Source organism: Panthera pardus, unplaced genomic scaffold (genome assembly GCF_024362965.1).
Source record: "Panthera pardus isolate Hobbes unplaced genomic scaffold, ASM2436296v1 HiC_scaffold_22, whole genome shotgun sequence".
Lineage (NCBI taxonomy): Eukaryota > Metazoa > Chordata > Mammalia > Carnivora > Felidae > Panthera > Panthera pardus.
This window is the reverse complement of record NW_026526788.1, coordinates 43,368,605-43,389,129: the sequence shown is the minus strand read 5'-3', so window position 1 is coordinate 43,389,129 and position 20,525 is coordinate 43,368,605. Positions and strand designations below refer to the sequence as shown.

General features: G+C 48.2%; 1 protein-coding gene across 4 annotated transcripts in view; it reads left to right on the top strand.

The window, feature by feature from the left end:
• The window catches only part of GRID1 (glutamate ionotropic receptor delta type subunit 1), a 696,359-nt gene extending 681,688 nt beyond the window's left edge, over positions 1-14,671 (top strand). For 2 of the 4 annotated variants that reach the window (XM_019444807.2, XM_019444804.2), the window contains 2 exons: positions 1,380-1,620; positions 11,634-14,671. In XM_019444807.2, the coding sequence (XP_019300352.1) occupies positions 1,380-1,620; positions 11,634-12,062 (670 nt within the window). In that variant the 3' untranslated portion in view covers positions 12,063-14,671. Of the gene's footprint in view, positions 1-1,379; positions 1,707-1,880; positions 1,972-11,633 lie in introns of all 4 variants that reach the window. The other 2 variants (XM_019444809.2, XM_019444808.2) reach the window with 2 other exon arrangements.
• The last annotated feature ends 5,854 nt before the right edge of the window (positions 14,672-20,525 follow it).

Genomic DNA, 20,525 nt, shown 5'->3' with positions numbered 1-20,525 from the left:
AACCACTTCTCCTGAACTGTGTACACCCAGAGAGCTGAGAATATGGGCTCAGAGAGGTCACAGCAGGTGTTATCACCTGGATATATCACCACGTACCAGGCTGAAAGTCTCCCTCCCCAGATGGAAAAGCTTGGGTATGAGGAGGCTGGGGACTACCAGATTCTACTAGCTCACTGTTCAGACCACTGAATTACAGAGGGAGTCCATAAAATGCCACAAGAAGGAAAACCACCATCCAAACACCTGCATGGGGACTACAGGAGCCCAGGGGTTTGCCCCACCTTGGTGATCAGGATGGAATCCAGACTCCCTCTCATACCTTCTCAGAACCGACATTCTCTGCTCTTCCTGCTTTAGCTTCTTCTCCCACCATCTTCCTCCTCACCCATCACTCTCCAGCCTCTGTGGCCGTATTTTAGCATCTCAGACATGCTGAGCACTTAGCCCAGACAAGACTTTCAAGCATGGCTGTAGTTTTTCCTTCTTGTTGAATGCCATCCCTGCCAACCACAAAGTGAATTTGGCAAGATATTTCACCTCTCTGTGCCTCCATTTCCTTCTGTATAAAAATAGGAGAATGGAAGGAACCATCTCAAAGGGTTGACATGACAATTAAACACTATCTGTCAAGCACTTAGCATATATCCTGGCACATAGAATATGCCAGACAAGTGTGAGCTATTTGATGACTAACCTTCCTTCAGGTGGCAGCTTACCTGTCACTTCCTTGATGAGGTCCGCCCTGTAACCCCCCTGGTCTGGACACCCACCCAGTGCACCATTTCTTAGCACCTGTACTTTCGTGGCATGGTATTGATCACAGCTTCGGTGTCCACATTGATTGCTCTAATTGTTTCAAGGTCCATGTATGTGTCTCTGGACTGCACCCTCAGCAGTGTTGAACATCACACATAGCGCAAGGCAGATACTCCTCAAATCGAATGAATGAATGAGTGATTTGGGGAATCCTGGTGGGAGAAACTTACAATGGATTGAAGGTTTAAAGAAAGCATTTTTGCAAGTCCACAGTCCAAATATCGCCTCATCCAGTTCTATATTTTCCTATTTTATCCCCAGAGCTTGCTCCCAGTCCCATGTGAAGGGTCCTTATGTGCTTGCTATTGAACTTTATCCATGGGCAGTGGTAGGAGGGGGCATCGAGACTTTTAAGGAGAAAGACAAACCTGATGTGTATTTTGGGAAGAGCACTGTCTCACAGTGGGAGAATGGATTGGGGAGGGAAAAATTGGGACAGAATAAGAGCCACCACGGTTCAGCGTGGTCTGTGGAAGGGCCAGCATGGTGGGGAATGGGCCAAAGCCCCCATGACCACACTGATGAGGCCGGTGGCTGTGGCTCATGTGGATTGTATCTTGCAGGATCCTGGAGTTGCAGGACACTGGGGACCTGGACGTGCTCAAGCAAAAGTGGTGGCCTCACATGGGCCGCTGTGACCTCACCAGCCACGCCAGTGCCCAGGCCGACGGCAAATCCCTCAAGCTGCACAGCTTCGCTGGGGTCTTCTGCATCCTGGCCATCGGCCTCCTCCTGGCCTGCCTGGTGGCTGCCCTGGAGTTGTGGTGGAACAGCAACCGGTGCCACCAGGAGACCCCCAAAGAGGTCCGTGCCCTGAGTCCTGCTTCTCCTTTCTGCATCCTAGAGGCAGGAGAGTCATACTGGGCCACTCGGCGGGCGGTTTTCTTCCAGTTAGTATTTACCGAAGTCACTTGTCTAGAGGCGGCAGTGTTTTATTTGGGGGGATGGTGTCATTGTTTTACTTTGATTTTAAAGCAAGAGAACAAATGTAGGGGATGTTTTTATGCTTGAACAAAGTGCCGAGGCACCAGCCATGGCCACTAAAGTCCTGTATTTATCTATAGAGCGGGTACAGCATGAGCAGCGCCAGAGAGCCCTTCCCCACCCTGCCCCGCCCATGTGCCTCCACCCTGACCTGGAGAGACCAACTGTAGGGTAAGAGAGGAGATCTCATTCCTTCTTGGTTCTCTTTGCCTTCACATCAAGGGCCACAGGGCTCTGCTCTTCCAGCATGCAAGTAGGGCCTGGCCCCCGCTTCCCCTCCCATCGCCCCTTCTCCCCTTCCCTTCCCCCTCCGTATAGGGCCCGGCCTTGCCCATGTTCCTCCAGGAACACCCAGCACAGGGAACTTTGTGGCTCTGTCCAGACTTCAAGTTCTGGCACAAAATCCCTCCTTATGTGTGCTAACCACAAGCTGATTCTTTCCACAACACTTCCTTCCATTGGGGTTTTGTTCTTCTTTGAGTCCATTTTTTTATATGAAGCCTCCACCAAGGGACCCTGGAGCCAGTTCCCCTAAGGGAGGGTGGCAAGGAGTGCCATTTGGGGATGATCTGTGCCAGCGGAAACCTACACACAGGCAGGGAGACATAAGCCGAGCCACTGGATTGCAGGGCTGCCCCTCTGTGCTGCCTATACCTCAGCTTCTTCTGAATTCTAATCAACAGATTATGTTGCTACAAACAGGTGTAAATTTCAAACAAGAAGCAACAAAGTAACCAGCGCCAAATCCAGAAAGGCAGTGTCGCCATGGCCACCATCTCTGCAGCGTGGAGAGACTGGTTGGCCATACCCCATATCAGTCTGTAATGGAGCGCCTGGCAAGGTGGGGGTGAGGACAGACTTTCCATTCATACCAGGCAGCAAGCTCTCTGTCATCACACTTAGTTTTTGCTGGAAGGATCTTGCCATTTGATTCAGCATGTTGGAAATGTTCTGGGGACATCCATCTTCCTCATCTGCCTTCTGTGTGCTTCCCTGCAAGGAAGTGCAAAGTGGAAAAGGCCTGGGTCTCCCATGGCCTCAGTGCTTCTCTGGTCACCCCTGGGCCACGGGTGAGAAGGAAGGAGGAGACTTAAGGGAAAGCCACTGAAAGGAACAGTTAATGGTTCTGCTTGAACTTCTTTTGCTCCTGGAAATTTTTTTGTGAAGAAGTCATTGAGAGGGACTGGGAATTATTCCGATGAGTAGTTTTTAGGAAAGTCTGCATATATGTCCCCTTACCAGCCTCAAGTCTATATGTACAGAAGCCTCAGCATGTACCCAGGGTAGTGTGGTCCTGGAGCCATCCCCAGTGGGACAAGGGAAGACAAGATCCCATTGCATTCACTCTCCATATTGTTTGGTTTGGGTTTGTTTTTTTCCAGACCCAATCAGCCACAGCCTGACTTCTCAGTGCACATGCCCTTGGGTCAGGGGAGCAGGAGAGGCTCTCTGGTTGGGTGAGCATCTCCCTGTCATGGAAGTGCTGACCTGGGATGGCATGGGCAGAGTGGGTGCCCAGGAGAAACAGGTTCTGCCCTCCAGAATGTCCTGTATGAACTAGGTGCAGAGAGAGGCCATTCTTCCTTTGGACAGGGCATTCTCATCTGCTTCTGGTCATCATGTCCCTTCACATCCCCTAGTTTAGTGTTTAGTGACAAGCCTAGCCTGGGCAGCCAAAGTGAATGATTACTCTGTGTGTGTGTGTGTGTGTGTGTGTGTGTGTGTGTGTGTAAGAGAGAGAGAGAGAGAGAGAGAGAGAGAGAGAGAAGGGAGAGGGGAGAGAGAGAGAAGGAGTGGTGAGTGGATTGATTTTTGGAGAGATATAGAAGGCAGACGTGAAAGAGAGAAATACAGAGAAAAGACCAGGAGACCAAGAAATGACCCAGCTGTGAGGAACAGCTCTCTTCTTGTCAGCAAAGCATTCTGTCTTCTCCTCTGGCTTCTGCATAAGCCCAGGATCTGAGGCATAAGAGAGAATGAAATACATTGGTCCTGCCTAGAAAATATGGAAGTTTCTGCACCTGCCCCCAACTTGCTTCCAGACAGGAATGAGGACCAGTGAAAAGACAGGTTGCAAAAGCATGGTAGCTGCCTTTCCTCCAGCCCCTTCTGGTGTTGCTAAGGGTTGCATGATAGAAGAGGGAAATATTCCCCATCTTTTTTCTGTTTTTATGAGTTTCTGATTTTCAAATGAAATTTCTCCGTCTCTCTTCTTCCTTTCATAAATATATGCCTGTGGGGGAACAGTCCATGTCCCCAGGGGGCTTACCTCTGCAGGAGCAGATGTGGTAGAGAGGTTGACCAAAGCAGCCTCCATTGATCAAGGCTATTCTCAAGTGAGCAGAGGGTACCATGGATGTACTGAGGGGCACCCAGCCCAGCCTGGGGTCATAGGGAGGGCAGGGGTATCAGTTAGTGAAGAGCTCCTCCCAGTTAGTGAAGTGTTGAAGGGTTGGTACAGATCCTAGAGCTGGAGGTGAGATTGGAAGTTGCCTTTCGGGTAGGGTGAACAACACGGAGGTAAACAGTCATCACACCTCCTGGAGCTGTGGGGGCTGGAGTGTCGCCATCAGCAAGGGGATGTGAGTGGAGGACACTGGATCAGGGAGCAGGGACTTGCTCTAAGGGACTTGGATGTCAGGCCAAGTGGTTGAGCCCTCATCATGGAGGGAATAAGAACCAGGAGGGGGTTGAAACAACAGGATATTAGAAGCATATCTTTCAAACCTTCCACAAATATTAACGGTATTTAATCCAGAACCACTTTGTGTTACTGGTTGGCCGTGTTTTATGGAGCAGCATTCTCAATTAGGTGAGAGTGTCTGCTTTACCTTAGAATGCTTCATTTTGGGGCACTGGCTGTATTTCTTAAGAGCCAGAAACCTGTCTTTGGGTGTAGTTCTAGTTGTGTTTAATGGCTTGTGCTGAGATGTCTTCAGACTTTAGACACCTACTTGAGGAAGAGTAGTAATGTGCGTTCAACCCCTTAATATTCATGTGGATTTGAGCTCGTATTTTTTCTAAGGAATCAGACTATTATGTAGTTACCCAGTGCAGGTGAGTGCAGCAGACTCTGTGGTTGCAGTAAAGAGCCACCCTCTAGATTTATGGGGGAAGTGGAGCCATTGCTCTAAGAATAAAATATTCATGAAATAAAGATGAGAACCGCACAAATGGGAGATGACATGAAGAGTGAGGGATGAATCATCCGTCACTGGGCTGGGAGCTTGGAATGTTTGTGCTTCCTGCCTTGCCTGCCCTCCCCACCCCGTCCCTGCTTCCGTCGCAGACAGGAGCTGACAGAGGCCAGGGTGGCCGGGCAGCAGCGGCAGAGTAGCAGCCGGCGGGCCAGCTGCTGTCTGTGTGGCCGGGAAGCACACGCCTGCTCTCCGTGGAGGATTTGTGGCAGGGGACACCCCCTTTGGCTCTGCACCCTTCTCTGCCTTCACTCCTCTGATGCTTCTTCCAACTCCATGTAGAGATTTTTCTCTCCTGTACCTTTCCCCTCTTCCTTAATGCCAGCCTCACGGGGTTGCTCTGAGGTTCAATGAGGGAAGGCATGGAAAGTGCCATAAGCGGCACCTGCCCATGGGACATGCTTGGCGAATGGTGGCCAAGGCCCTATTCCCTCCCAAGGACCTTGTGATGGGCAGTAAGGGGTGTGGGGAGGACAATTCACATCTTAGGGCACCTTCTCTGTGCCAGAAAGATTACATGTTATCTTCTTAACTCTCCTGATTGCCTTCAAGAGCATTGGAGGAAGACATCTTTGGCCCTAGAGAAATGAACAGCAGAATGGGCGGGGACAGAACTGGGATATGATTGCTGTGTCTGCCACTGGGCCTTCCATGGGGTGTGTGCAGGAACAGGGGTTCCTGCCTGACATTTGCCAGAGGATTTGGGGAATTAAAAGTGTAGCTTGGGCTTTTTTCCTTGAGCCAGGATGCCGGCTCCTAGCGAGGCATTGACATCCTCTGCACCCCAGTTTGTCTCTTCGGCCACAAACTGAGTCTGGCCCAGTGGCTACACTCCTGATATCAGACCTCTTAGCATGAGGGTAAGGATAGCAAGTGTGCATTTAAGCGCTTATCCCAGGAGCTATTAGCAAGAAGAGAGTGAATGCTTATCTTACACAAATGTGTATCTCAAAAGCAGCTCAGACATCACTCCCCTCTGTAAAATCTCCCCTGCTCACCTCTATGGGCTTCTTCCCTGGGTGTATGCACTCATGCTGGCTGATTCCAAATTGCTGCTAATGGTTTACTTGCCTCTCCCTGCTTGGAGTCTGTTGGCACTTCTCCACCTCCGCATTGCCATCACTTTGCCCAGTGTCTGGAACAGCGGAGCCTCTTGTTAAGAGGTGATGAATATAGCCGAAGTATTGAGCACCTTCTACATGCCAGGGACCAAGATGGATGCTTTACCAAGAACATTAGCTCATCTGGTAGTAGGAGCTCAAAAGTGTTTATCGAATGAATGAACCAGTCTGGGCTCCTATAAAGAAAACGTTATTAATGTTAAATTGTTGTGTAATCATTTCAGCTGGATCAATGACTTTCAGTTCTGGCTGCACATCAGAGGTGATTAATCCTGGAGGTTTTTAGAAATACAGATGCTTGGGCTCCATTCCCCAAAGGGTCCTATTAGGTAGATCTGAACAACTGTAGTTTCTAAGAGCTCCACATGTGCTTCTGACATCCTGCCAAGGATGAAAACCACTGGTCTACACAATCCTCCCAAGGGGAAATTGGGAACACACAGCTTGGCATAGTTGGAAAGAGCCCAGGTTTTGGAGGCAGGTAGATATGGACTCTGATCCTGATGCTCCACTTAGCATGAAGTAGTGTGACCTTGAGCGAATCTCTTCACCCTTAGCCTCAGTTCACCCCAGGTACACCTACTGCTACCACGTATGATGGGAGATGTCCATCAGCTCTCTCTTCTTTTTGCCCTCCCCTGTGGAATCTGTGACAGAATCCATCAGAACTCTTTCCCAGTGATGCTCTGAAAACTGTCCATCATCTCTTGAGACCACTTCATTAACTGCTCAATTTCTTTGCTCTTACCTAGCCACTACTTTCAGACCTCCAGACCAGTCCTTTAGGGCTGGGCAAGTCTTTAGAGCAACACTTAAGAAGTTCGTATTGATGGCATTTCCCCCGGCCATTGGGTCTCATTTACAACCCGGTTGGTGTCAGTGGTAATGGGAGAACACCTCTACAACCATCCCAGTCAGGTGTGAAGTCCCCTGTCCCATTTTGTTCCTGCTCAACTTAAAGTAAAAGCCATTGGACACCAAACAAAGCCTGTTCTAACGAGTCCCATGTGTAACTGGCTGTTACATAGATGATAGTTTAGTTAATTACCATTTTCCAGTACGCTGAATTATTTCCACGTTGGTGAACAGCGGCTTAATTACAGAACTTTATCTCTCTGCAAGACAATGCCTGGGAGAGGGTCCCCAGTAACCTCTTTTGGTGCATCTGTCATCATGTTTAATATGAGGTGAGAAACACAGAGCTGGAATTCAGCCGGATTCGTGGATAAATGCAGTCCGTGGATTTTATGTCATATTCAGGGATGTTTGACTAGGTCAGTTACCTACAGTAAATTAATGAAGACAGCAGCAAGTTTCCGTACGGTTGAACACCAAAAACTTGAGATAATGAGGATGTAAACTGATGTAGTTCACATAAAAAAGTCCATTATTTGAATTTGCATAACATAATAGAATGTCCCATTTTGTCTAAAATATAGATAATTATTCAAATCACTCCTGCCTCTTTCCTTGAGCAGGTGGATTATTTCTGCCTCCTCGTTCCTTGGCCGGGGACTACTGGAAATGACTTAGTGTGTGCTAAGTCTGTGGCCCCAGGTGATCCAAGACGATGCTTCCAGGCTTTACCATACAAGGTGGTTTTCTTCAGTTTTCTGCACTTCAGATCTGACCTCTAGACGGCGGTAGAAGCAGGAAGCTTAGAAATAGATTGGAGGCTCAAACAGACTACCTGTGTTGGGGGGTGGGGAGGCATTTTCGTAAGTTTTTCTCATTTTCTGTCCAGTTAAACAATCAAATATGGGCAGGTCACGATGCCACCTTGTTCTTCTGGGATTTGTTTTGTGTTGGAGCTAGCTACCAGCGGTAACAGAATTTGAATAGAATGAGGTCCCACTGGTGCAGAGAGGATTAATTACTTCACTGCCATTTGGGGTGGGAAGGTCTCCCAGGAAAGTCTGTTCAGTTAGTGTGGATGTTTTCTCTGTGTCCTGACGTGGAAAGGTTATAGGCTAATGACTAACCTCAATTGGAAGCTGACACTCACTGCACAGCTTTACAGTCCTTGGAACTGCTTCGTTTGTCCTTAACTTGAGGCAAGAAGAAACATATATGGATTTAGGAAACTATATTCAAGCTCTTTCCTCCAAAAGTACTGATTCTCAGGTAATTGGGCTGTAGCCATACCTACGCTCTGGGCTGGTTTTTATTCTAGATGCTTTGGTAGTACCAGATCAAGTCCTCACAGCTGTGATTATTATGCTAGATTGGTGCCTAGTCTCAACCACTTTTATAATTCCATCCCCTGAACCTCTTCTGCCTTATACTTCTCGGGTGAAGGATTTCATCTCAGAGACCTCCTTTGTTCACATTTTTCTTCAGAGTATTTTGGGTTGTTGGTCTTCCCCCAAAGCTCTCCTTCTGTTTTGTGGCCCTGGCATTCGATAGAGAGGGCTCCTTTCACTTTGTCCCCACTCTCAACTCTCTGCTTTCCTGTGGTCTTCTTGGACAGGAAGTTCTCCTTTCTCTATCTCTAGACCCCTGCAAAATGGGGAGCATCTCCTGAATACTTTCTGAGAAAAAGGGTCATACCCTTTCTTTTAACTGCCAGAGTGAACAGGACTGGGACCAAGATACTTGCCTTCCCCTCCAAATTAGTCCACTTTTAAATGTGACTTCATTGTGTCCCCAAAAGGATTATTAGAACCCTGGAAAGAAAATCTAAAGGAGGAAATGGTGAGATCATGCAACTACCCCATTCTTCCAACGATCCAGGTCCATTGGTCATCGGTTTTTCTTCAGTGGAAACTGAAGACTTTGCCAGCAGGGACAGCTGGCTATCAAGCCTTCTCCAAGCTTTGCTGTCTGCAAAGAGAAAGGAAGGTTCTATTATGAGACCCTAAAAGTTTCTGAAATTCTCTCTCAACTAATCCAGCTACCAGGATCTCTGATACTTGTCTTCTGCCCTTCCCATATTTTGAAATGAAAATAGCCTATAGATGCAGATATTTACCAACACAGCTGTGGCACTGAGTTTGGCCAGTGGAGATGACAGATTTATCTGTCCCAGAGTTTATCAGGGGCACACAGCAACCATGAGAAGGCTGGAGAAGCAGGATGGGTGGTGGGCAGGAGTCAGACTTGTCCAGAGAACCTGGGGGGGGGGGGGGCAAGATCTAGGAGGACAGTCATGGAGCAGAAAGTTTGTTGAAGTACTATTGCATTATTGGATGGACAGTCAACTCTTTTCTGTCTCTTTATCTCTTTGTTCAGGATTCAGTTCATTCCTATTGTCCTTGTTTGCATAGTGGTCCTTCGTCTTAGCTACAGGCGGGCAGGGCACCTTCCAAACTGTTATCCAGTGAGAAGTAATTCCCTCAAAGCAAACAGACCATGGTCTTAGGAAGGGATAATTGATGCTTGGTGGTCTTAAAACAGCCAGAGACTACTATAGCAGTTTAAAAAACTATTTAAAATGGTTTCATATGCAAGACTAACAACAAAGCAGATAAAACAGAAAGAAAAAGGCAAAGTTGTACAGAGCTGGATCAGCATGTTGTAAGGTAATTAAGAGAACTTGAATTTGGTGTCTTGTAGTTTTTTACAGCCTTAAAAGAGTCAGTGAAAGACATTGCATGCATTACATTTAGTCAGGTTAAGTCAAGGCCTGGTAGTCTCCAGCCACTTTCCCTGATTTTACCCAGGACACTTGCCACCCAGTGGTGTCCTCAACTTGGAGCTGGTTTCCCGGCATCAGTGAGCTGAGCTCAGCTGTGTGGGGCTTCAGATCCCTGGAATGTCGGCTCTGCCCATGGAGCTATGCCAGTGAATTCTGATGTTGTTCCATCTATGATATGGAGCCATGCCCCATAGTACCTTCCATCCTCAAATCAGTTGGCTTTCTTATTCTCAGGTCTCCTCTTGGCCTGGGATGAGTTTCTTATTTTCTTGTGGGGGTTGTCAGTTTTCTTTTTCTGTGAAAGGTTCTGGAAAAGGCAGAAGCCAATGTCTGACTACCAGTCTTGAGCTCAGCAGAGGTGTGGAGAGAGCAGTGGCCCTGCCTTCTCCACACCAGGGGCCACTGAGAAGAAGGAGTAAACTGCAGAGGCAACTTCCTTGCCTGAGGAAGGCTGGGTTGAGACTTCATGGGGGTTAGCAACCCATGGGAGAGGGGCATTCACACCAGCTACTCAGGGTGGCCTCTTCCTGGGAAAGATCCTCTCCCACCAGCCTCCTAGGAGCTCAGAACAGCCACTGGAATGGCCCCCTAGATTTGTGTGGTTCCTTCTTTTATCTTTTGAAAGCCCGTTGAGGGCCTTTACATCTGTGGTATTTCTAACTGCCCTATAAGATGGGCCCGGGACAGGCTCCTCTCTCTATTGTACGGATGTCACCATTAGACTGCCTGTGGTGTTCTATCTCAGAGCAGAGCTTTGACATGGTATTTCTCTAGGAGTTTGACATCAGGGAAGTATGGGTGGTAGGCATGACCTTGCCTGTCACATTGGCACTCGTGCTGCCTAAAAATAGGAGTGGAACTTTGAACCTCATTGGGGAGCTGGCATGGCTCCTTTGTGGACACCTGGTCTTATGCCCCACCTCACTGGGGGGAACTGAGCAAATAGAGTACCTCATCTTTGTCTTTTAGGAGCTTTCAAGCAGTTTGGCCTCCTTGATTTATTTTGATATTGTAGACAAAACATCAAGTTATTTGAAGTGAATTTTATTCTCTTTCTTAAGCACACAAATAAACAAAACCATTTCCTTGCCACCATTTACATTATGGAGAAAGAGTCGAGTGTCAGGGTCACCCTCTTGGCTGTCTCTACATTCTTGATACTGGGAAAGTCATCTAAGCCCTGCAAAGACCCATTCTTCACCATTTCCACCATCTTCCTCATCCAGGAACCAGCTCCATGGGCCTTGGAGACAAGGACATGCCTGCTTGCTGGCATCTCTGGAGATGGAGAGAACAAGGGTTTTAGGGTGAGCCAGGCGCCCACTTCCTGCTTCAGCCTTCCCTTGCTGCCTCTGCCATTCACAAGGGTGGTGATTCCAGGGAGGTCACTGGCCTTCCTGAACCCAAGCCTCCTTTTGTGTCTGATGGGGATGATCACATCAGGCCCTTTGAGCATTATGAACTCCGTGGTAAATACACAGGACACCCTGGGGGCTCAAGGACCAGTTCCTTTTATTCCCACGGGAACTCCCTTCTCCTCCTTCTGTCTCTGCCAGTTCTTCAAGGCATCTTCTCGCAGGGGTTGCCTCTGAGTGTGACCGTGGTTCTAGGCCAAGTGAGGAGGGAAGGTACATGTTGCCAAGGCCTGCTTTCTGGGTCTTTGCTACCTTGGGGCAGTGTCCTAGGCCACCAGTTCCCAGATAACTGAAGTTCACCCAGATGTAGGTGAGGGGGTATGGGAGGAATGGGGGGGGCAGTGCTCACCTAGTGTCTACCAGGCTTAACATGCCTAGGGTCTCCAGGCCTCCCAGAGTTTGTAGAAAGCCAGCCTTGGCTCATGTGAGGGCTTGGCCTGACCTTCCTGTGCTTTCCCTCCAGGACAAAGAAGTGAATTTGGAGCAGGTTCACCGGCGCATGAACAGTCTAATGGATGAAGACATTGCTCACAAGCAGATTTCCCCAGCGTCCATTGAGCTTTCGGCCCTGGAGATGGGGGGCCTGGCTCCCAGCCAAGCCTTGGAGCCGACGCGAGAGTACCAGAACACACAGCTCTCGGTCAGCACTTTTCTGCCAGAGCAAAGCAGCCACGGCCCCAGCCGGACACTCTCGTCAGGGCCTAGCAGCAATCTGCCGCTGCCCCTCAGCAGCTCGGCCACCATGCCCTCCATGCAGTGCAAACACAGGTCGCCCAATGGGGGGCTATTCCGCCAGAGCCCGGTGAAGACCCCCATCCCCATGTCCTTCCAGCCTGTGCCGGGAGGCGTCCTTCCAGAGGCCTTGGACACCTCCCATGGCACCTCCATCTGACCGCGCCGCCTGCCCTCCCGCCCGCCCATCCACCCACCCGACCAGCAGAGCTTTTTAATACAAGAAAACAACAACACAAACCACACACACGTGCACACACACACACACACACACAAAGACTCTTTCATTTTTCTTGTACATATGTGTAAATAATGACAGAATGGAGTGGGGTAAAAGTGTATTTTGAATATTCCCAATTTTCGAAGTCAGTAAAAAAAAACCACAAAAACTGTATGAATGACTTTGTAAATTTTGTTCTATATGAATAAAAAGGCAAATTACTTGTGATCATTCTGAAGTGCCAAAGAAGCCCCCTGTTCCTGGGCCTTTCTGAAGGCAGGAGGGGTGATCAGATAAGAAGCCCCTTCCTGCCGGGGGAGAGGGGAAGATAAGCAGCCAGTCCCTTTAGAGGAGCCCCAAATGCTGCTTGTTGCCATGTCCCATGGTTTCCTGCCAAGTTCCTCTGCTCTTGGCCCTTGGTTCCTCTTTAATCCTCTTGGGTAGATAAACAGTGAGCCAGCATTGGTCTGACCCCAGGCCACAGGGCTATACGGTGATCAGCTGTTCCTGTCAGCCTGGGACTTAGGAGACTTCCAGAACCTGGGGAGTCCTCTTGTTCACCCACTGCATGACACAGTGTGCAGTGGGCCCAAGAGAAGCACCCACAATGAGGCGACCATCTCTGAGGGCTTTGATGCTGACATGCTCTAGGGTCATACTATTGGCCTTGTGTTTTTTTGCTTTCTTTTCCTAATTAGAAGAATCAACAAGTGATAGAATGTGGGAGAAGGCAGGTAGGCTCCATCATTGCCTTGGGAGGCTTGGCAGTGGTGGGCTTGTCCTTGTCCATGGGGATAGAGAAATGCTAGCTGTAGTGTGTGGACCAGGTGAGGTGGTGAGACCAGGCAGAGGGAGAATAACCCCTGGGATTTGTGACCTGTGGTTTCGGGTCAAAGGGTTATGGTGGAGGAGTGGAGGGAGGTGCCTTAGGTGAGCAGACCAGTACTCTAGGCGGTGGGCAGTGCTGGGAATAGTTTGTTCAGATAGGAAGGAGCCTTGGCTCCTAGAGAAGGAGCAGCAGAACTTGGTGTGATGTAAACACAAGTAACTCTTCATCACCCAGGGAACTAACTCCAGAATTAAAAGGATGTCTCCAGGTCCGAAACCCTGCAGGCAGTCTGCCAAATGGGGCCAGAACACAGTGTGAGGCCTTACTCCCTGCTTTGCCCCCTTCTCCAGACAAGAAGCCTTCAAGCGGTGATCCAGCCAATAGGCAGGGGCCCCTCTCACTGAGATTCCCAGGATTATCCCCAAGCTAAGGAACCTACTGGTAGCTCTGTTCCTTAAGGCTAAGACAGCTAGATAGCCACGCCTCCCTCCCTTGTCTTTCTTGGGACAATTAAACCTTATAACCAGACATAGAACCAGTAGGAGCAGAGCAGTTTGAGTAATCTGAGCTGACGACAAAGGTGATTCTGCTCTCCTAACCTGCCAGGATGGTGCACACAGCCCACATTGGGCACCAAGAGGGCTGGGCTCCCCTCCCCATCCCTGGCTGGGCAGTCATCAGGGAGCTGAGAGCCCATCTGTGGTCATGGAACAATACAAAGACTATTGACTGCATCTCCTATAGCCTTGTAGAGTTGCTCCAGAGGTGTATTTATGAGGGTGATAACTAGCCCCGGATTGATTTCTTTCCTGAAGTCCTGACTGACATGATTGAGCGGAAAGGAACGGCTGCATCACATAGTCAGCTAAAAGCACCCTGGAGAGGAGAGTGTTTATAATTATGTTATTTATCTCTGGATGCTGAGAATGGCCTGATGTTAGCGCTACCCAGGCAATCCATTGACATTTCTCCAATCAGAGCATGGAGAACCAGGAGCTGGGTGCATGCGCATAGTGAAGCCTAGGTGGGCGACAGTTACCCTGAGGAAGAGCAGGCTTCATTTTCTTTCCATCAGCACTTTGGGGGGCCCTGCCCTGGATGGTCAGTTTTTCATATATATCTATTTTTTTAATCAAATTCTGGTCTCACTGCCTTATCTCACTCCCAAGTCTGTTTTTTCCTGAGATGATCTGTCTTCTGGGGTACACCATGGATGTCTTCTTGGACAGCTTTGCTTAGAGTGGGTGTAAGGGAGAGGAGAGAGATGGCAGGTGTGTGTGTGTGCGTGTGTGTGTGTGTGTGTGTGTGGGTGTGTGCATGTGTGTGTGTGTGTGTGTGTGTGTGTGAGAGAGAGAGAGAGAGAGAGAGAGAGAGTATACCTTTGAGGAAAAGGCATCCTGCTTATTAAAAAAAAAAAGCCCTTAACACCTCATGGTGTTATTTATTCTTCACCATGTTTATGTTATTTTTTAAATTTCCTACCCTTGGCATGAGGGGAAATGATTGATATTCAAGTAAGTTCTCAAAAAAAAAAAATCCCAACTCAGATTTCTGTGTCAGCTCAGAATGTATCTTTTTTTCATGCTTTGCTCTTTGGATTTATAACTCTGTTTAGACTATTCCATACATTTTAGGTATATTTTGTGCCTTCAGACACTGCAAATAATAATCAGCATTTGGATTAAAGTTGTTTAATAATAAAACTTGACTTTGCTCCCTACCCTCTTCTTCTCTTCGGTGAAGAAATGCTATCTGCTTGTTCCCAGGGAATGCTGTGGTCATGAGCTGAGTTCTGTCCTATTGGCATGGGCAGTGGTGAGAGAGACTTCTCCGACCAAGTGGGTCTCAGACATGCCTGGGGGTGGAGGCACACCCTCCTTACCCGGTATATGTCCAGAGTCCCCCCATATCAACCAGGGGGCAACGTGAGGGACAGGCTGAGAAACAATTCTAATTTTCGATTAACCTAACAATTTCCTGTAAAATGTGAGTTATTAGAAAACTCATGGGAGAGAATTTATCCATACTGCATGGAGAAGTGCTCCCATGGCCTCGTGGAGTGAACGACTTCTTAACTGTCAGTTGACTTTGTTTCCTCTCTCATCCCTACACTTCCTCTGACCTCAGATAAGTTGTTTCTCTGTGCTTAGGCCTAAGGGCTAAGGGACTGTCATTGTTTGAGGGACCATGGCATGGCTTTTCAATAGCCAACCCTCAGAGGATGTGTCTGTAGGTACCATTCTCCAATAAATATTAATCTGCCCGGAATCATCAGCATGGGCCCTGGACGCCCCAGATTCATATACTCCCCACCCCAACTTTTTGTATCACAAGGTTCCCCTCTGACTTCTAGGCCTTCCAGGGAGAAGCGGCTCTTCTGTCAGCCTTATACCAAATAGGGCCAACCCAAGGAGTTTGGTTTTCATTCTCAAGATCTCAACTTCCAGGAACTGAAAGGATAACGTCTAGTCCTTGTTCTTGTGCCCCTGCACCAATGAGAGGCATCTCCAAATGCACCAAACGGGTGCAAATTCCAAAGGCTGAGGGGCAGGGAGGCAGAGACCCAGCAGACACTCCCAGATTATCTGAATAGACAGATGGATCTGGACAGCTCTCCCAAAGGCTATGTTTCCTTAAGGAACTGCCCAGTTCCTAAATTCTAAATCTTCCCAAATCTTGCCAAGGTAGAACTAATTCCATATTTAATTTTGTCTTCTCCAGCACTGAAAGAAGACCAAAGACACACCAAGGAAGACAAGATCACTGGGCCTGATGGCCATGATGGTACAGAAGGGATATTTGGTTCCTCTGCTATTTTGGTTCTCATTTAATAATCATAGAGAGGGGCAAGGTCTGGTGGATAACGTGGGGCTTTGCATGACCTTATGCTTCTGAGACGAAGGGGTTACTCACGGGCATCTGCCTTCATTTTCAGTTCCCTTTCTTGGGGAGCTCACGTTTCACTCCCATAGACATGTGCTCATGAATTAGCACCTGTGTCTCAACAAAAGCCTTGTTTTGTGCTCTTAGCTTTGGCAACACGAGATAGATGAAAGTTCCAAGAATTTTTAACTGACCTTTCCTTAAGGAAAATAAATAAATAATAGATAAAGAGACACAATAAAAGAGAGCATTTCTGTTAGTAATGTAACATTCCTTATACCGAAAACATTATTTTATTTCACCCCATTAGTTGCTTTTAATAAATGAAATCATGTTGGGTTCTTATTATGCTGACCCTTCATACCTGGAAACTCCAAATAGGCAAAAATTTTCTATGCTAATAACTTTAATTATTATATTTTCCCCCCTCTCCATGGTACGTAGCCAGAGAGATCAGTTATGAAAAAAAGTGCACAAATTCCAAATAAATCAGGCTAACAGTCCTACAAAAGAGGAAGGAACAATTATCAATGATATCAGTCAGACCTTCTCTCCAGCTTTCATTCTTTCATCTCTGAACCTGACCTTGGGTGCTGAGCCCCAGAGAGAGGAGAGGTTCTCTCCACAACAAGAAAAACTCCTGCTACAGAAATTTGCAATGACCAATGGTCAGGATCTGGAAGAGGGCGTACCAGGGTGAACAACCAAATGTGTCTCAAGGAGGGTTGAGTTGCTGGCAGATTCAAGAATACAGTCATCAGGGCAACCAGATGTCCAAGCTCAGAGGAAAACAAAATATTCACCAACAGCGAGTCTTATCAATACACAAAATAAGTATACACAGGCGCATGTACCCCTGTACACACAGACACTGAGGTCCATATGCGTTAGTTCAGTCACATGTATATAAATTTTGAAAGCACACAACAAGGCACTTGGGCAATGCAAGCAGATGAAGTCATGCTCATCAGATGTGGCAAAATAGTCCAGTGGAGGAAAGAGGCTGCTTCAGGGCCGCCTTGCCCAGTGTATGATCTCAATGCAATCAGCCAAGTGGTTCTCTGCGATCAGCTGCTATGGAGGGGGACAGGTCTCCTGCAAAGTGGCCTCTCTCTGGCCAGGTGTGTGCACAGCAAACCATCCTCTGCCACCAAACACTTGCTCTGAACTACTCCTGATTTTCAACCTGAATCCCAAAATACGCATTCTCCAAGGCATCATAATGGCTTCCAAATAAGAACACCCATTATCTTATTCATATCAGCAGCTTGTTTACTGATCAAGTGTAGTGTTGCAGGGATTGTATCATACCCTTTACATACAAATGCTCTTTCATCTTCACACCAGTCCCGCAAGGTAGAAAGTTCTATCTAAAAGTTATAGGAAGGGAAAATGAGACTCAAAAAGGCATGGGTCCAAAGCTGGTAAGTGGCAGTGCTGGGATTCACACTTCCTCTGCTATCTGACTCTGTAGCGCTTGTTCCTATCAGAGCAGCTGGTCCTCCCTGAGTGGGGAGCACACTGGCTGTCTCTCAACCCCTAAACAGTTGCTGGCCTTCTCTGTCCCAAGGCTCAGTGGCACCAGCCCTGCCACTGCCCTTGGCCTCCACATCTGCTGCCTCTTCTCCAGTGGCCTCAGGGCATGTTGGTGAGTATCTGCTTTTGCACCCCTGCAGTGGCTGTGGCTGGCCTGGGATAACAGGGTCACTCTCAACTGCTCCACTGATACTGCCTTTGGCCAGGCAGGACATCAGGGTCCACCAGATTCACTTAAGATGGAAAAATGGCCTGCTTCTATCACGGTCCCTCTCCCCTCCCCTCCTGCACAGGGTAAACTGTGAGTCAGGTCCACGGAAGCTCTATGGCTGATGAGTACTCTAACGAGTTTTAGGATTCTCCCCCAGATCAGGAATGCCTCCCCTGAAGTCCCTGGATAGATCACAGAGGTGTCTGAGAACCTTCTACAATTGCTTGTCATATTGCTAGTATGTGTACGCATTTTTTTTTCCAGGAACAGGGCCCATGTATTCCAATATATTCTTGACATTCTTTTCTAAGAGTTCTAAGTCACTGCCCTGAAGAGCCAGGAGTCAGGCAAGCCCCGGTGTGCCATTCTGTCAATACCAGTGGTTAGGTGTAATCCTGTTTCAGTGCCTGTCTCCAGGAGGGGTGTAATAATTACAGAAGAGTGGACAGAGGAAGGGGTGTGGGAAATGCATTGCAAATAAGGCGCCCTGAGGTTTAACCCAGAGGCGGGCAAGCCCCACTGGCAGAACACATGGCCAACTGCAAGATGCAGGGGCAAAGGGCCGATGCTGATGCTCTAATGCCTGGGAAGGTGGTCCAGACAAGGCACAGGGTATTGAAACTGGCCAATTGTGGGCTGGAATCCTACTTGTGTGTACTGGCTGTGACATCTTGAGCACATTGTTTTTGTTTTACTTTTTTGAATTCCATTGCTTCGATCATATATCAATGACAGTAATATCTATCTCTGTCTTCTGTGAGAATTTCATAGCTAGTAATCATAATGAGAGCCGTAAGTTATAGAGTGCTTACCACGTACCAGAGCTTCCCCTGTATCATCTCATCTGCTCCTACTACTATCGTTTGTGGTAGCTAATGAGGAAAATGAGGCTCCGAGCAGTTTAATGACGTGCTTACTGGTGGGGAAGGGATATGACGTCAAGGAAGTCTGTGTGCAGAGACTGAGCTTCTCCTCGTGACCCAGCATTAGTACTTCGCATTGCCAGTGTCAGCGTGGTGCCTGTGGGACATCTGCACCTGCTTTGTTCTCCTAGGCCAGGCCTCCAGAGTGGCAGGCTCAGGAAGAAGGGATTTGTGTCTCTTAGACCCAACACGAGACAAATGCGGAGGGTCAATAAAATAGGTGAAACTCTGTTTACATTTTGGTTCTGGATTCTCTAGCTGTGTGATCTCAGAGTTGAAGTGATTAGAATGAATCTGCAGTGCTGTCTGTGATCCACAGAGTGAAGTTTGCCCAGTTTATAAGCTCCCCTCTTCCAACATCTGAGCCTCTAGAAACCTACACAGATCCCAAAGGCCAGCGCTGACTCCTGACAAGCAAGACCATACTTACTTACCTTTGCTTCATGGAGGTGAAATTACTTTCTTCTGCATTAAGGTAGAGCCAAATGTGTGGTCTAGTGCTCACATAATAGGTACAAACTGGGCATCAGACAGATCTGGCTTAAAATCTGGCTTTTGTCACTCATCACACAGGCATCCCCAGTCCCATTGCTATCAAGGCCAGACCGTGCTATCACAAGGACACCTCCCTTGTGTCCCCCCACCCATAGAATGGTCCCTGAGTCCTGAGCTGTGGTGAGGACCAGGGATAATGCAGGTAAGGCGCCTGCACAAACATACTCTTGCCCAAGGCAGCTCTTGGGGTGATCGGCATACCTACAGCATTACTCTTCTCGGTGGGAACTGCAAGGCTCTGTTAGCCAACCACGTCACGCAAAGTGTTCAGGTCCTGCCAGCTGGGGCAGGAGGTGGAATTACCTGCTGGGGCAGAGAGAAACAGCATTACCACTTCTACCCTTAGCACCAGGATGCTTGCTGAATGCCCCACTCCTGTCCTGTAGGGACCTGATGGTACCAGCAGGCCCCACCTCTGTTCCTGAGACCCACTCAGGGTGAGTGTTCCTAGAAAACAAATGAAAAGCAGCCCAGCATCCTGCAGAGGCATGATTTGGTTGTGAGCTGTTCAGTCAATGCGCTCGCTGCACCTGACTTCCAGGTGTGCTCCTAATGAAATGCAGACGAGAAGAAGCAGGCTCCGGGAGAGAGAAGCTCCAAAGCTAGTAGAGGCACTGATGAGTCCTTGGGATATATTTCATAAAACCTCAGACCTTCGGGGGCTTCCTGGCATGACAGCTTCTTTTTTTCCTGAGGTAAGACCCAAATTCCTCACATTTTGTGGGGAAAAAATAATGCATCCGTTTGGAGTGACAAAAAGCACATGTGCTGAGATAATTTTACATTCACTCTGTCTGTGCCTGTTTTTTAGTTTCTGCCACTTCCTTCAGTCTGAAGCTCACAATAGCCGAGTCTTCCTCAGTCAGCAGCTTGTGGTATGGACAAGCTAAGTTGCCTCATGGAGAATGGAGCTTTTCACATTTAGGAGGAAATGACGGAGCAGACCACTAGGTCAACATGGATTCTGCCTGTCCAGTATGAAAGGACACAGTGAAACTGAGGGATCTGGGGAGAGGAACTATTTACAAAGATGTATGCATGCCACACATCACGGAAAGCCACAGGATAGTGGAGACACGTGGGAACTGAAACAGCAGCATCTCTTATGCTCTCATGGCCAGAAAGGACAGTGGGAGGGGGCATGTCTTCTCACTGTGAGAGATAAGGTTGGAAAGGGCTGTCTGAATCCATTTCCAGAGAATGAGCCATCGATGGTGATCCCACAGGAGCGAGCTGCAGGGACCCATCCTCTGAACTCACGGGCCCCCTGCCTCCAATCTCCTGCAAATTCCAGGAGCAGAGGACAGGGTGCCCACTGAGGCATTCACACTGACCAACCTGGGGCACAGAGCAGGGTGGAGAAGGATGGGGAATGAGTATGGAGGTATGGCAAGAGGGAGAGATGAAAGATATTTATTTAATACAGCAGGATCCAGAAAGGAAAGAAAAGGGATTCACGTGGATCA